The 16,989-nt window shown below is 44.2% G+C and overlaps 1 protein-coding gene across 1 annotated transcript in view; it reads right to left on the bottom strand.

Annotated features, from left to right (window-relative positions):
- Positions 1–2,747: 2,747 nt before the first annotated feature.
- The window catches only part of CACNA1I (calcium voltage-gated channel subunit alpha1 I), a 151,521-nt gene continuing 137,279 nt past the window's right edge, over positions 2,748–16,989 (bottom strand). Inside the window, exons 29-36 of the mRNA XM_026038292.1 lie at positions 13,039–13,117; positions 12,349–12,470; positions 11,284–11,622; positions 10,517–10,663; positions 6,216–6,332; positions 5,662–5,827; positions 4,551–4,747; positions 2,748–3,449 (exon numbers count right to left, since the gene is read on the bottom strand). Of these exons, the coding sequence (XP_025894077.1) occupies positions 2,748–3,449; positions 4,551–4,747; positions 5,662–5,827; positions 6,216–6,332; positions 10,517–10,663; positions 11,284–11,622; positions 12,349–12,470; positions 13,039–13,117 (1,869 nt within the window). The remainder of the gene's footprint in view (positions 3,450–4,550; positions 4,748–5,661; positions 5,828–6,215; positions 6,333–10,516; positions 10,664–11,283; positions 11,623–12,348; positions 12,471–13,038; positions 13,118–16,989) is intronic.

The following is a 16,989-nucleotide window of genomic DNA, read 5'->3' as shown; positions in this document are numbered from 1 at the left end:
GTTGTCTGCAGTTGGTTTTATTTGTTTTTTGTTTGTTCATTTGTTTTTGGTAAGCCCTACTTCTGTCATCCAAGCAGCTCTGGGTTGTGAGTGTAAGCCCTCTGTAGTCAGTAATACTTGTTCAGCCATCTGAAGATTGACTGCTTTTCTTCACAGAGGATGAAAAACCATGTGGCTTGTCTTTCCTCTGCCTGTGGGAGAGCCAGCAGGGAGAACTCACCCCCCACCCCCAAAAACAAAAACCCAACCAGTGCAAAAAAAGCATTTGAAGACCCTTATTATTGCTTTAATAAATCTAGACCAGGAGCCTTTCTGCAAGGAAAAGGACCAGGAGCAGGATTGCTTTGTCCTCTCCCTGCAGGCCTGACCTCCCTGCAGTTAGTGCACATACTTTCAACACAGAAAACACTCCTTTCAGCAAATAAATCAAGTCCATGTATTAATTCTCCTCCTCCTTTCTGTGGTTTGTCCCATTCAATGTGTTTGCTGTTTACAGCCCCAGTTTGAAAGATGCAGAAGCTCCTTAAAATCAGAGAGATACTGATAAAACCAGAAGTCTGTTGTATACAGACACCCACTTCACAATGTTTAACCAGCTGTGAGGAAGCACTGGAAGTGGCTACAGAAGCAGCTTTGGCCTCCGATTGAAAAAAAAAAAAAGGGTATGGGAAGCCACGAGAGAGCCGAGTTCCTTCTTTAAGTAAGTTGTGCATGAGCCTCCAAAATCCTTCTATTGTTCTGCTATCTCTCCACTATCTTTCTCACTCTCTCCTCTCAAGGTCTAGGGAGACCTTGATGGGTCTCCCTAGGTTGCAGGTGACATCTCAAATTCTTTGTGTTCCCTGGACGGTCAGCAGCTTCCCTCTCCCACCCACCCACAAACCTGGGAAGGGCATGAGACAGTGCTGTTCCTGCAGGAGGAGATCCAGGCTTGCCCACAGGAAGGACAGGCAACTGGTGGAGATACATGTGGTCACACTGCTGGAAAGGGAAGGGAAGATGCGGCTTCTGGAAGGTTTRTTGCAACAACAGTGGAAAAGTCACATCTCCTAGACTGAATCTTGAATCCTGAGGCAAGTGTTGGCATGAGGAGTCAATTTGCCCTCACCTTGCATGCTGCTAGCCCTCCACATCTACCATTACCTGGGATGAATGCACACTCCTCTGCACCGTGCTGTCAAGGAAAGCTGCAGCTCCCTCTTTCTCCCCATACCTCCTGTCACTTCTAGTGAGCTGATCAGAAATGAGACAATGCACATGTGCATCCTTATGCTCGCACACACAAACACGCACACACATTGACACAAATATTTCCTGTTTTCCATGATCTCAGTCATTCCTGGGCAGCATTCTGGTCCCAGATACACTGATGCAGATCAGAAAAAAACCATGAGAGGGTAATGGTGATACTGGAGAGGAGGCAGAGCCATCACTGAGCTGAGGAAATTCTTCCAGGTTCTTCTCACTGTAACTTGGAAAGAGTTTGCCCACAGCCAGGGGACTCGATACATTTTGCTTTGAAGCCCCCTTTGCTTTTATTTGTCTTTTAAAATGCTATTTTTGTCTTCTTTTAATATATATAGCTATAGATACAAAAATAACAGATAGTTTTCTCTAGAGATGGTTTTTGCGCCTTTGGGCTTTGAAAATAAAATATCACAATTACCGCAAATAAAAGGGGGGAAAGTGCAATCTCCTCTCCCCTTTTTATCTTTCCCTTCCTTTCCTCCCCCCACCCCACTGCCTCTCTCACTCCAAAATTCCCCACGTATCCTTGCAGATTTCTTCTCTTAGCAGCATTGTTTTGAACAAAATAAAAAAGGCAAACCAACAAAACAACAACAAAAATATGCCATGTAGCCTCCATCCCTTCCTCCCATGAGCATGCCTGCTGCGTTCACACGCTCCCTTCAAAGCAAAGCTTTTCACCTCAAAACGGTTCCCATGCTCCATGGCTGTTTGCATTTCCCTGCTGCTGGGGCCAGATTTTCACCTGCTGTAAATCAGCATGAATCCACCTCAAGCCAGAGCTCTGCTGCTTTACACTAGCAGAAGTGCGTAATCGCGTTTTGCTAATTTAAACTAGACCTGAAGATCTGGCCCACAATTTTTAATATTTGAAATGGAAGCATGAACAATAAGGAAGTTCCCAGAAACAGGCAAGGTCACCCCCAAACACTCTTCTTCTCTTGCTCATCCCCATTCCCTTCCCTTCACCCCTATCCTGCCCCCCACCCTCCTTATTTTGACCAGGACCTCCCCCAGCCCTATTTGCTTATTCCTTCTTAGCACTATCTGAAATTCATAATCTCTCKGTAAAAAAAATAAATAAATCAATCTCTCTATATATGTATATGTATATAACTAAATGGCTGCCACGTGGCAGTCACCTGGCTGGAGGGTCTGTTCCCTCTCAGCCCCATGGCCTTTTCTTGTCACTATAGTCTCTGCAGTGATGGTCCAGGTCTTGCCCTCAGGCAGGACTGTTCCCGTATTGCTTGCACTCTCGCATGCCTCTGAGGTACAGTACCAGAGTATTTATTTTATATATATATATACACATATATAAATTTATTTATCTCTGTATATATATATATATATTTATGTGTGTATATATATATATATTTATAAATTTTTGTTTGCCTGGTTCTTTTTCCCACAAATCCTTTGGACTTGCTGCTGGGGGAAAGTTATAGCACATTCCTGTGCTGCTGGCCGAACACTCCCTCCCTGTGCCCCAGAGACCCTCATCTGTTCCTCTTGCTGACTCCATCACCCAGCTCCAGCTCAGAAGGGAGTGGGGAACCATGGTCCCCTGTTCCCACTTTGCCAGGGCTGTCCGGCTCCTCTCTGTCCCCTGGGGATGGGGTGTCCTTGCAGAAGTCCGTCACCCAGGAAGGCATCGAGAGGAAGCCCCGGGGGTCAACGGTGTAGAAGGGCTTAGCGTCATGGGCCACAGGGCCTCGGGACGATGGGCTGGTGTGGAGGCTGCTGGTGCTGTTGCACTTCTTCACAAGGGTCAGCCCTGGGGGTGGCGGTGAGAAGAGGGAGGTCAGTGAGAGGCTGCTGAGGGTCTCCGAGGGCTCRCTGTTGTTGCCGCCCCCTCTCAGGCTGCTGCCCACCCCCTCCTCATCTGAGGGGTCCATGGAGTCATGGTGGGTGCAGCCAGGGCTGGTGCTCCCACCGCTGCTGTGGCTCCGCTGGTGCCGCCGGATGTTTCGCAGGCTGAAGATCCCCCGGCCCCTGAGGCTCCGCCGGYGGGAGGCGGGTGACAGCGGGGCCGCCAGGGGTCTTTGGCTGTCGACGGCTGGCATGGGGCACAGAGCCACCGGGAGGTCCAGCGTGCAATGGGGAGAGTCGCTAAGGTTGAGGCTGTCCTCCAGCGTGGTCTGCAGGCTGCCCACAGAGCTGCTGCTCCGGCTGTCCAGCGAGGTGTCACTCCCAGGGCCCTAGGGAGCAAGCGCATGGAAACAACATGGTTCTCAGGGGAGACACAGGGGTGTGGGAACAAGGGTTGGTTTTTGGAGTGCTTTGGGGCCTGTAATGTAAAATAAACTACAATTATGGAGAAACTCGGGGGAAAACTCCAGTTCCTCTCTCACTCACTCTTGTTTGGAATGGTTGGTTGTGCAAGGTGTCAGCTCTAACTGTTACCAACACATGCCAGGAAGCAGCAGCCATGGATACTCTCCATGGCATATCCCCACAGGAGGTGCTTCTTGGGGAGGAAAGGTTCCAGTGCTTTGAATTTTCCTTTCATTCTGTGTCAGGATGAATCTCCCTCTCCCATGTGAAATGGGAGGGAGATTCTCCCCCATCAAACAGAATGGGGTTCTGGATCAGTGAGCTCTGCAACCCCTGCCTGTGTGCTGCCTTTAAGCACTGGTGGCCCAGGAGGCTGAGGTTCTCCATCATCACTGGCTCTTGTCTTCTGACTGAAGCTGCTAGACAGGTTGCAGACAAATCAGAACCATCAGCTGATCGGAAATCATGTGGGCTTCTATATAGAGGCCATAGGAAGCTTTCTATCAGAAATCACATATTCACAGCAGGGTGAGCTTGGAAGGGACCTTTGGAGATCATCTAATTAAATCTCACCTAGACCATGTTACACCAGATTGGGCCCAGGTGAATTCTGAATATCTCTGGAGAAGGAGACTCTACAACCTCTCTAGGCAACGTGTTCCAGTTCTCTGTCATCCTTCTGTCACCAGTGCTCTGGCATCTTGACTTCTGTCAAGAAGTTTTTCCTCATATTCAGGTGGAATTCCCTGTGCTTCAGTTTGTGGCCGTTGCCTCTTGTCTTTTCATCGGCCATCACTGAAAATAATCTGGCTCCATTCTGTTGACATCCTCCCTGAAGATATTTGTATGCACTGATAAGATCCCCTCTCAGCCTCTTCTTTTCTAGGTTAAAAAAGCCCAGCTCGCTCAGCTTCTCCTCATAGCAGAGATGCTCCAGTTCCCCAATCATCTTTGTAGGCTTATGCTGGACTCTTTCCTCTAGTTCTTTCATGTCTCTCCTAGCAGACAGAAGCAGAGGTTCTTACCTGATGAAGAAGTGAACAGTTCACACTCGGAGATCTCAGTGATGCCCATGAGCCTTGAAGAGAGATCTTAGGAAGGTTGCGTGGACACGAGACTTTTTCAGGGCCTGTCTGGGTGGCAGAGATGGCTGGGTGGAAAAATTCTGCTGGCACAGGTAACAGAGGACAAGATGTACCTGGAGAGAAGGGGCTGGGAGGGACTGACAAAGCACCAAAAGGAATGGAGAGAACAAAACAGAAAGAAGTTCAAAAGTCCTCTAATTTACTTTGGTATCTTTGTTGCTGCTACACAGAAGGTCCTGCAAATCCGAAGTACCTATGATATTTAGTGACACATGCTCCTGATGAATCTTTGAATCTTTAGAATGATGTTCACATCATAGTTTCACCTTCTGCACAATGATCAAAACTGGCATCAGGTCTAGAAGGACTAACATGGGTCAGAACAACTGAACAAGAGCTTGCTTCTCCTGTAGTTGTCTTTCAAGAGAAAGGCTGAGCCATAATATGCTTTGTTTCAGCCATGCATCCCTTCTGCCAAAGAACTCTCATCCCAGTGCCTGCAAGGCAAAGGATGAAAGGAGACAAACTGGTGATTTGGCAAACTTGAGGGGCCACAGGAAGCCAGAGAGTTTCTGGAGTAGAACTATGACTCCTCTACCAAAGGCAAAGAGAAACACTATCTGTTCAGTGCAGCTGTACCTGAGGAGCCTGGTGTCAGGGGATAAGCAGGGTTTACCATAAAGAATGAAGAGAGTTCATCCAGCCAAATACCAGCTGTAATGTCACTGGAGTCTGTGTTCCTGGCTCTCTCATACATTCTGCTATGACCGTGTGCAGTTGCATTACTGTAAATGAGAATCAATTCTTTCAGGATACTTCACACAGGCAAGTCTGAGGAAGGATAGAAGTAATTTCAGCACCTAGCAGTACAAGCAGGAACTACTCTTCATCCCACCCCTGAGGGCTGGAAAATCAAAAGTTTATTCTTGATTAGCATAATCATATGTCAGATTGGCTCCATTCCTGGCAGGAGTAAAGCAGCAGAAAGGCAGCTCAGTTGAACCAAACCAGACTTTCAGTAGACTTGGAGAACCATAAGAGCAACCCTCACCTTTGGTACTTTCATGCTTCAGCCAAGACTGGACTGAGTTGAAAGGAGTTTTCTCAATTTCACACAGGTAACTCTCAGGGTTTGAAGAATCATCTGCACTGGTAATTGGGAGCAGGCATTCCCCTAGATCTCCTACCCCAGTGGAATCAGGGCTATCATGGCCATTCTGTTAAAAAATAAAGGAAAGCAAAGCCTTGTGAAATTTAACAACAAAGGACAGAGCAGATTTGTCCAACTTTGAGAAAGGCTGATTCTGTATGGACCTTCAGCTAACTAAATTGCTATTGAAAAAAATCGTTTTTCTGACAAAAAAATCCACCTAAATTTATGCTCATTCAGAGGAAGTAATTAACAGTGGTGATGAGAACTTTCAAAATCATACATCCGTATATTCTCCTCAAATTCTTCTGCACAATATGTCTCTAGGAGGGAGCTCTTGAAAAGTGACCATCATTTATATTCCTCACGAGGGACACTCAGATGAATACCGAGAACTTCAGACTAACAGAAATACAGTGTATGATACAACTTGTCTATGACCATCAGGGGCTAACCTTGGTTTCCTTAGGACTCAGTTGAGAAGTGCTGCGATTTTCCGAATCATCTCCTAGAAGGATGGAAGAGGACTTGTCTGAGTTGAGGGATAAGGCTTCCATTTCAGCTAGCTGAACCTGCAAGAAGGGAAAGGAATGGTCATGGGACGTGCCTGGAGTCCACATTTCAAGAAGTCACACTGTAGAAGGTAAGTAACAGCCTGTAAACTTGAGAGTGACTTTAAGTTTTATTCTTTGGATACATCAGACATGAGTTGGGTAGGAGAATCCGCTTTTAAGGAACCTTGAACATACAGTCTGCGAGCAGCCTGTGGCCAGTCCATGTTCTCCGTGTGACAGAACTGGAGAAAGGAGTTTCCAAATCCGTCCCAGCGATAAGGCTGGTACAAGGCCCTGTAAGTAAAGCCAGGTGAGGAGAGTGGTCCTCAGACTGGTAATAAAGCAGTCTGCTCTGTTGAGGGACGAGGAGTGGATCCCTCTTTCTGAAGGCGCCTCAGACAGCTCTGCTTAAATGTGAAGGTGCTTTCATTCCAAGGGTAATCATGCCTCTTTCAGTCCATGCCAACAACATGCTTTTCATATTCTCTTACCTTCATCACTGAAAACCATTTCCCTCCAGCTTCCTTGCATTTTCCCTCTCCCCTCTGCTCTAATATGCACAAGATCTCAGCTAACACTATCACTATTCCTATTCTACATTGCTGAACTCATCCCTCTAATCCCTGCCAGATTTGTGCTCTCTTGCTTTCTGAAATCAAGTTTGGCCCTTGAGTTATTGTCATCCTTGAGGCTCAGGTGTGCTTCAGTCCTATGCCTAAGTTTGCTTCATCCCTTAGCCTGTTTCCTACCACACATGCTCCTCTCCCATCCTCTCTTCTCAGAGCTTTCCATTCCCACTCCACCTTACCTCAACTCCTTCCCAATGCCTGAAAACCATCTCTTTTTTCTAGTAGCTGGAGCAGCTTCTCTGTCCCTCCTGTGTTCAGTTCTCCATTGCTGGTCTCTTAAAAGTCTTGCTGGTTCGCAACGCCAGCACCTGACCATTAATAGATATATTTTGGTTTGTCTCAATCAGGATTCCTTGTTTCCTGAGCAGTTTTCTGTATTTGTAAGAGGCAGGTACAGTTTTCATCTTATAACAGCATGTGGAACATTTAGAGAGATGACTCCTTCGAGCTGGGAGTTTTGTGGCCTGTGCCAATGCTGGAGACTGAAGAAGTGTTCATCTGAGGGATAACGCACTTGGAATAAACAGAAGGGAAGACCTGACCTGGATTTAAATAAAGGATGCAAATGGCATCCATCTTTTGGATATTATTTTGGCATACAAACATGGTGTCATTCAACCATGAAGAGAGCCCAAGGACAACAACTGCTGCTCAAAGCACGGATGCACCGGAGAACCCACCATAATGTTATGTCAAGCACACTACACAGCCATCAGTCAGCAACAACCTGTGTATAGAAAGACAATCTTCATCCAGTCCTGTTCAATGTGTGTACACATTCATTACTTGCATAAGTGCTTGTCTCACCAGAACAGCCTTACAGCTGTGCTTGTAGAGATGCAAGCATGAAATGTGATAACATCTGAGACTACCTTCTCCATCCATAAAAAAAATGGGTTTCAACAAAAGTCAGAATAGTCTGTTCTTCACTGACTGCTTGCTCACAAATTCTGGCCACCTTGGGATCTACACAAAAAAACACAAGCAACAAAGTCACGAATAGACAAACTGCATTTGTGAAAACATTGCTCACTGCTGCTCATTGACAAACTCCTGCCACTAGCTAAATACACCATCAGCCACCAATACTCAAATGTGTCACTGTCAACCAGTCCAAGAGTGAAAGGATAGAGATGACATGAGATGAGGTTAACAGTATGAGAGGAAAAAAAAGCATCTTCTTCAATCTGCTAAGCTGCATTACTGCAGAATATTTTAAAGCTTTTTGAGTAAAGATGAAGGTGGGAAAAAGAAAAGAATGGCACTGGGGGAGATGGAGTGTTCAGTAGAAACACAATCTTCAAAAGTTGTGCAGGCTTCAGGCACTGAACCATACATATGCCTTAGAAAAAAAACTAGTTGCAGATAACAATATATCTTTAAAAACAAAGTCATGATTATAAAAATCCTTAATTATATAGATAATTGCTTTGAAAATATGATGCCAGGAATGATGCTGAGTACTTCTACTCAGAGCAAMAGAAAGCTTAGCACATATTAATAATTTTGAGCACATGTCTAAGGTTTGCATTCCTCCACAGTGCTCAGCATCTTGATGGACTAAATTACAAATGAGATGGGAGCAAATGGCTAGTATGTGATTGCTGCCACAAGGGCAGCATTAACGGTGATTTGGTGTGCTGTGAGCATACGATTTTGTTCAAGAACATATGTATTTAATATGATGAGTTAAAAACTGCTGTGGCTTCTACCATAGCTTAGTACAATTCTGCTGCATGTACAATTCTATTTGTACAATGTACATTTGGATAGTCTAGTAATATTAATGCACCTAAGTACACTCTAGTGTAAAAGCCTTGATATGACACAATATAGTGGCTTGTCTTTGGAATTTCCATGTTGTTTTTTTGCATTGTGAAATACAAAGAGGAGGTCTTTGTCACAGGAACAACTGTGAGTTAAAACTTCGAGCTGCAGTTTTGATTAAAAAATTGATATTTTACCGTTAAATTCATTCTTGCAGATATAGAGAACTTCTTTTCAATTCCAGATTTTACATACACTTAAATAGCAATTTTGAAAACTATTTTATGGAAGTTATTTGAAAAATAACTCTGATCTAAGAAAAATTATTTGTTTGTGATGATTCTATCAAACTACTCTTTGCTGCATTTTGTTGTAATTGCAGACTTTGCTGTCTAAGTTCCTTGCTGAGAAAGTGAGAAAACATGTTGTTGTTGTCTTCATTCATAGACAAGATACTTAAGACTATCTCTAAGTTTAGATAGAAGTAACTCTCAGATAGAACTAACTAGCATCAAAAACTTCTTAATTTTTGTGTAATCATTCTGGAATATCTTAAAAGGACAATTTCCTGAGAAGGCTGAGCCACAACTGCTCAATATAAGGACTGTAGTAAAACACTAGTGACTTGAACCACTCATTATTTGTCCATATTACTGCAGCATCCATGCCTTAAGTGTTGCAGTACTGAGAAGCTACTGCAATGTTTGCATTTTGGTATTTTCAAAGAAAAACTATTGGAACAAGTGGATAGCTGAAAGGCTGAGAAAATTTAGAGCATCAAAACTAGGGATCAAGACAGGTCCCTAGTCTCAAACTCTCTTTAAATCACTCTCTTTCAATAAGGCTAATCTGACACTGACTTTCCCAAGTTTCATGTTTTCTTTATGAGCAGTAACAACATAACATGCAAGTTATGTGGAAGAAGATGGTGAAGATTGCCTCTGATATATTGATGTACTGACCTAAGCTATCGACACAAGCCTGACCATGGTAAAAACACTTAAATACAACAACATGATTTCAGAAACAAATACGATTGTGTTTCCCACCTAATATCTTTCAGACTACTTTGCTCCTAAAGTTTCACAACACAAAGACTAATTGTTTAGCTRGGGCTCTTCCAAAGCATCTATGAACTTTAGCAGCACAAGTCTAAGTCACTTGGCAACCTATTCTTAGCAACAAGACATTTGCAAGTTAGCAAGTTCTACATCAGAAAAGAGACTCTAAAACTTTCTTCCTGTGCCYATTTTTATTTAGGTTTGCTCAAACCAATTAACTAGTTTTCATCACAAATCAATCCTTGCTCACAAATGGTGMCTCTATTCAACAAGGCATTTAAGCATGTGCTTAATGCACTAACCTCAATGAGAAATTAGCAAGCACACACTTAAAATGAAGAAAAAATACATGCCTAAATCTTCCACTGAATTGGACCTGACTGCTGTCGTTTGGGTGAGTTCCCACCAGTGCTTCCTACAACATGAACCTGAACCTCTGCTTTTCACATAGAGCTGAACACAAGAGGATAGCCTCAAAGTCAATCCTCTACATATCATACAGTCACTCATGAACAGTGTCCTGGCACATCTCACTTTTCCACCACCACAAACATCCCCCTGGACTAAAGAGGACAGGCCAATACTAGGCAGTTATCAGCAGCACACAACAGACAACAACAGGTCAAGCCCTCTGTCTACATCATCTACAGTGTGGAGCACACATCAGATGACCTGTAGGCATGTGGATATGAGTGTGCAGGTTTTGGGGGGAGATTCCCCTCACGCATCCTCGTACGCAGGTTACCTCTTGCTTGTCATGGTTACACTTCTCGCACATGGCCGGCGAGGAGTAATGATGGAAGACGGAGCCCGATAGGTTATCGATGATCATTAACTCCCCGTCGAAGGAGTCCTTAATAATTAAAGAGACACTGTCCAGCCATAAGTTCTCCTAGGGGACAAGAAAGGGGGGGAGGATGGGAGAAAATATTTTAAGAATACTGAGTTTTTTGCTTCGATGTTTAACGTGAATTTGGGGCTGGGTTCTCCACCCTGACTCATCTGGAGCAGCACTTTGTACTGCAAGTACCTGCACAGGGTCTTTGGGGGAACATTTGCTCCTTAGGTGCCAGAAAACAAGGCAAAAAGGAAGAAGGAGGGACAGTTTTCACTCACTGTCAGTGCATCAAGGCACTGCTCATGACTCCCTTCCAGTTTTGCTGATGTGTTTCACTCTTGATATGCTGTTTCTCCTGCTTTCTTCTCCTGAGCTCCCCTCTCAAAAATGCTCCTAACACACCTTGACCTGATTTCTTCCACCCCACTTCTAGCCTCAAGTTCCTACAAGGTGATGTGAATGAACTTCCAAGCAGTGCTACAAGACCCCCTGCTATCACATCTGTGCTCCCATGACAGGCTACCAACTCATCAGTCTACAGCTGAAAGCAAATCTCTCACTCTGAGGCAGAAGAGTCTGTCTGCTGCTGCTAAGCCCTCAGGCACCTGGACTGCCTGGCTTCTCCCAACAGTGACCTGCTGCAGTGTGACTGGTAAGCACAAAGGTATACCCACCTGTGCTGGAGAGTAACATCTCATGCATAGACGTCCTTCAGGATCAGTCCTCCCACCACCTCCTCCTGTTCCTGCTGCTCCTCCTTGTCCTGACTTTGGGGAGCCTGACTTGCGGGAGCATAGCCCATGTGAAAATTCCAACTCAATCTCAGCATCCATCTCTGCATCCTCCTGAGCCTCCTTGTTGCTGTCATCCAGGTGTTTCATGAGCACAGCTACCACCACATTGATGAGGACAAACTGGGCTGTGAGCACAAAGCTGACGAAGTACAGCGGGGAGATGAACTGCAGGTTGCTGAGGCAGCTCCGATCATCGTGGCTGCAGTCACGCAAGGTATCCTTCAGGGGAAGTTGGGTTTGAGAGGGAATGATGGAAGGAAGGACTAAAGTAAGAATATAAACTTGGCTGATCTTTCAGTCAAAAAACACTGATGCCAACGGAAAGAATGGCCAACATTGCTATAACCCCCACCCTCTTGTATCATGAGGACCAAGAACTGATGACACTATCTGACTATGAGACATGAACTCTGTGCTTCAGAGCAAATACCCCCAAAGATTTCCAGAACAAACTCCTTCCAGATCACCACATGATCGTGTAGCCATGCACATGCACTAGTGCACCTTGATACTGCCTTCTCCCATTCAGACTAAAAAGAACCATATGTGTTCAGAGAAGTTCACTTCCTTTTCTCCATCTCCTTTGAAGATAGGGTCTTTGGTTTTGATTCCCCTGGTCTCTCTGTAGATGAGTGACAGGTCCAGTGCTCCTATATTAAACTTTGATAACAGGACCTATGACAGTGGATATTCTATCCTTGTCTGGATACTATCATCTTGTTCATCCCAAGGACAGTTTGCATTTGTCTGAATCACAAGGCTGTGGGASTAGGTGAGCCCAGAATCTAAGATAAGTGGTGGGAAGGGAGATTCTGACCCAAACTGGGACCTGATCTAGCAGCTCAGCTCCAGTTTTCCTTCCCTTTCCAGCCCAAGCAGAGCTGAACAAGTCAGAATTTATCCTTCCCCAGAACAGGGATACCAATACCCTTAAAGCAATGTTACCTTCATGATCCCATTCCAGTTGTCACCTGTGGACACCTGGAAGAGTGTGAGGAAGGCCATCCCAAAGTTCTCAAAGGTAGCGTGGCGGCTCATGCCCTCACAGGGGTTCTCATCGTTGCATACTGAAAGGAAGGGGAGTACAGCTGTCAATGGAGGATATGCTGCCAGCTCTAAAATTAACAAAATGAACTGAGGACGGGGGCTTTCAGGCCTCTCACAACTTGAAGACCTCAGTTAATGACCCCAGTATGTTGTTCAATAGATGGATATTGCCCAGCAACACAGGGCTATCAGGCAATGAAACTATGAAACTTAGCTGCTCAGGGTATTCTCTTAACATGTCATTGTGCTGCTATTTTTCTTGAGTGCTATTCCATGGCAAAGACATTAATAAGCTTTCCCTGAGTTTCTCCTGTAATCTTGAAGACAGTCAAGGTTGATTAAAAAAAAAAAAACTTTCAGAATGAAAGAGAAACCAGGTACTGCTTCAGAGTTCTGAGACTGACTGTTAGGACAATGAAAATTTAGAGGSAAAATCCTCTTTCATCAAATATACACATGGAAGAATAAAGGACACCATATAACTCAGTTTCTTTATTAAATCAGTACTGAGCTTGCTGTGTGATGAGGAATCTCTGATTCCCAGAAGATCTATAGCTCACACTGGAGCACAGTTTGCTTAAAACTTACCCAGTTTTCCAAAAAGCTCCACTCCTAGAGCAGCATAGATGAAAAACAGGAGCATGAAAAGCAATCCAAGGTTCCCCACCTGAAAGCAAACCATATGGTCAGCCTATCTTAAAAACTACCTCATCCAAAAAGGACAGCGTAGATCACACCTAAACCAAGTACTGCTTTTCAGAGGCAGAACAAAAGAACAGCAAATTCCCAGTGTACAAATGCAACCAAACAATGCAAATCAATAGTCCATATTACTACCCATCATGTTACCATCCATGAAAGAAGAGCTATGCTCAGGCTTGAAGGACGCTCTCATCCCAGCTACCTCCAGCACTTCAGACACACTCCATTCAGAACTAGCTAACGTATGCATCCATGTTCTGGGTCAAATGGAGATGGACATGTTGAAGAGGGGCACAGAGAGGTCAGGTTGGCTGTGTGAAGGATAATCTATGCATTACAGAATACAGGCAATGTGCTGCAATGCTACATGCCACCAAGCCACCTAACTCCCTCAAAGTTATGCCTCTGTGAAGAGCAAAACTGCAATGCTCTGAAGGAGAGGCATAAATACAGCAGTTCCTCACATGAAACAGTAGAGGAGGGTGGGAGAGTAAAGCACCAACCACATCCAGAGGAGTGAACAGGACTCGTGGAGAGAGTAAGCAGGAAGAGTGGATGGAGAGACTATTTTGAGATGTGTGGAGAGGAAGGATAGAAAAGGAGACTATGAGGGAACCAAGAGGCGAAGTAGAACTATGCTTCTCTTCGTTCCCATGAATAAAAGAGCAAAATACGGTTCCTGGGTCTCCAACATTTGCTGTTTAGAAAGAGCTTGATGAGCTCATCAAGCTCTTTCTATCATGGTGGCCCATGACTGCTGCATGGTGCACAAAGCATGGTGCACAAAGCAAATTGCAAAAGCAATAAGACTTTTGACATTGTCCCATAACATCCTCATTGGCAAGCTCAGGAAGTGCACGCTAGATGAGCAGACAGTGAGGTGGACTGAAAACGGGCTGAAAGGCAGAGCTCCAAAGGTTGTGATCAGTGGTGCAAAGTCTAGCTGGAGGCCATGAGTCAGTACTGGGTCCAGAATTGTTCAGCTTATTCATCTGTGACCTAGATAAAGGGACAGAGTGCACTCTCAGCAGTTTGCTGATGATACTAAACTGRGAAGCGTGTCTGCTACTCCAGTACTGTGCTGGCATTCAGAAGCAGTCCCCACTTCTCCATATCACTGCTTGCCTCTGATTCTTCTGCCTCCCAGTATGAAGGGCAGCAGGATTGTATTTGAAGTGCAGGAGGTGGAGCTAGAAAAGGCTGTCTGAGCAGAAACAGAAAATGCCAATAATAYTCAGCCAACTAGTGAGGCAAGGGAAGGCAAGGTCAAATTAAAGACTTAAATGATATCTGGGGATATTTGAAAAAAAAAAAGGACCGTGTCTTATCTGAATGTCTGTCAGTGTGTGGTCATTTAGCCTGTGTTAGGATTATCTACTTTAGGAGTCTAATRTAGTTGTTGCAACTGTGGTGGCATCCAAATTCAGGAGAGAAATGAATAATTCAGCCCACCCACTTCTCTGGGCTGCCAGAGATTGCTGGCTCCCTACATATTCAGTGGAAGAAATTATTTGTGATGACTAAATTGGACACCTCTAGTAAATACGCATCCCTCTAGACCTTTAGCTACAGGGCTTTTTTTTTTTTTTTTTTTTAAGAAAGAAAAGAAGCATGATAAAATTCAGCTAAGGGCTAAATTTCCAAGAGGCTTTTAAAAATTAAAGCTTTATTCACTTCTAAGAATTGTTGCAGTATAACAAAGGCAGGAGGGGAATTGAAACAGGGCAACTGGAGAAGCCTTATAAGCCATTAGCAAGCCAAAATCCCTGAKGTGACTCTGTGTTCCAGGAATATAAAGAGAAAGGTTGAGAGGAAGAAACAGTGCACAGGAAAGGACAGCTTATTTTAAACTGATTCTTTTGCCAAAGCCAATAAATCTTGSAGAATAATATTACAGATAATTCAATTGTCCCCTGAAGAGTCAGTGTATAAAATATGGAGACAAAATTCGATCTTTTATCAGTAAAACTGAGGGATTTTAGCACAGCATTAAGTGCAGATTTTGACACAACTTTAACTACGGAGTGATTTTTTGATCCCTCTGTTATATAATTATAATTAAATGAACCCAACTTATTACAAAAGGAAGGAAATGCCAGTCAATAGGGAATGGATTGTTCATAGGCTTTGATGCTGGGACTACTACTTGTTATTAGTTTCCAGGGAATACCTAGAGACCAGATCTTTAGACATCTGCTTGTGAAAGTTTAGTGGCAGATATTAATGATCTCCAAAAGACAGATSATCTTGGTTAGCAAAAGAGCTGTAGAAGGCAAATACATGTGAGAAAAGCTGGAATTTATTAAGTCGGAAGAATATAATTGTGGTTTGTGGCTAACACCAGATAGTAGGGCTCAGAGGCTTGGACTGAAGTCTCAGCTCTGCACTTTGTGTCCTGAGCAAAATGTTTCATCACTTGATGACTCTTTTTCTCAATCTGTATGACAGGGATATGAGCATTTGCTCTCTCTCCTTATTTCTTCCCCACACATTGGCAGTAGAAGCTGCGTTTTACCTGATAAGTGCAAATCTACTGCAGAGTCTTCTCATTTAGGGCCTCTGGATACTCTTTCAGTTAGCTCTTAATACCTATATTCGTTTATCTGATTTGCAGAATAAATATGCCACAGATGCATAGACCCTGGATCTGGAGACGTGCTCCATTCCAGGTATTTTCCTGGGCAAATGAGTTGTTGAGGCTCTGAGAATTGCAAAGAGGCTGTGCAGATCCAGACTGGGGGCAGCAGAGCCAGAACTAATAAACATTACCAGTCCAAAGTTGCCTGCTACAAAGACAACCTTAATATTCTGTTTTTCCATTGTCCAGGATACATCAGCTACCCTGGAGGACAAAGGATATTATTATACATGCAATGTAATATTATTATATGCAAATACACATTATTATTGTATAATAAAGTATGGGAAATCAGAAAGAGCTCAGAATTCAGGAAAGATCACCATCTTTTCCCCTCACTTTCGCCCCACATGATTCCTGTAATTCAAATTGACATCATTTATTGTCACTGACATCAGAARTAAATTCCTTGTGTAACTACTCATGCTGTTTTCAGATTGATTTTCAGCCCTGCATCACTCATGAACACTGGCACATTAGCTGATAAATCAACTGACAAATACTGTTGCATTTTGATATCACGCAAGATAGCTGTCTGCTCCAGACCTGCCAGGGAAATGATCTGATATATGATCAATAGAGTGATTTGGTGCCATTACTCCTTTCTTAACAATTTTCCCTTGAGGAATCAAAACAAAGGAGAACAGTCTCCCTGGCTGCTCATCCATCATGGAGGATCCTCTCGCTGGGCTAGATGCCTGTGTAAAGCACCATGTCAGCATCTCACTCGGGAACAGCTGCCTTTCACAGCTCATGAAATCCTTCTGTCTAGCTGTCTTTTGGTAGACACTTAACTGCCGGCTGCGTGAGCCACAACAGAGAGCGTCACCGCTTATCATACACGAGAGGTTCAGAAAAGTGTAAAGATCCAGGAGGAGAAAGGAAAAGAAGRAAGTAGGAAGGAGGAGGCACTGACTATGAACAGGAGTGAATGAGAGAGAGCAGGAAAAAGAAGGCACCTGTGGGGAAGGGTGAGTGGGGCAGAGACAACAGAATCACAGAATCATAGACTGGTTGTGGTTGAGGGTGGAAGGGACCTCAAGAGATCACCTAGTCACAGATTCACAGAATCACAGATTCACAGAATATTTAAGGTTGGAAGGGACCTCTACAGATCATCTAGTCCAACCTTCCTGCTCAAGCAGGCACACCTAGAGCATGTGGCACAGGGTGGCATCCAGGCGGGTTTTGAAGACCTC

Source organism: Nothoprocta perdicaria, unplaced genomic scaffold, assembly GCF_003342845.1.
Source record: "Nothoprocta perdicaria isolate Ctin4 unplaced genomic scaffold, notPer1 scaffold_206, whole genome shotgun sequence".
In the NCBI taxonomy this organism is placed as follows: domain Eukaryota; kingdom Metazoa; phylum Chordata; class Aves; order Tinamiformes; family Tinamidae; genus Nothoprocta; species Nothoprocta perdicaria.
Note: the sequence above shows the minus strand (reverse complement) of the source record. Positions and strands in the feature narration are given on the sequence as shown.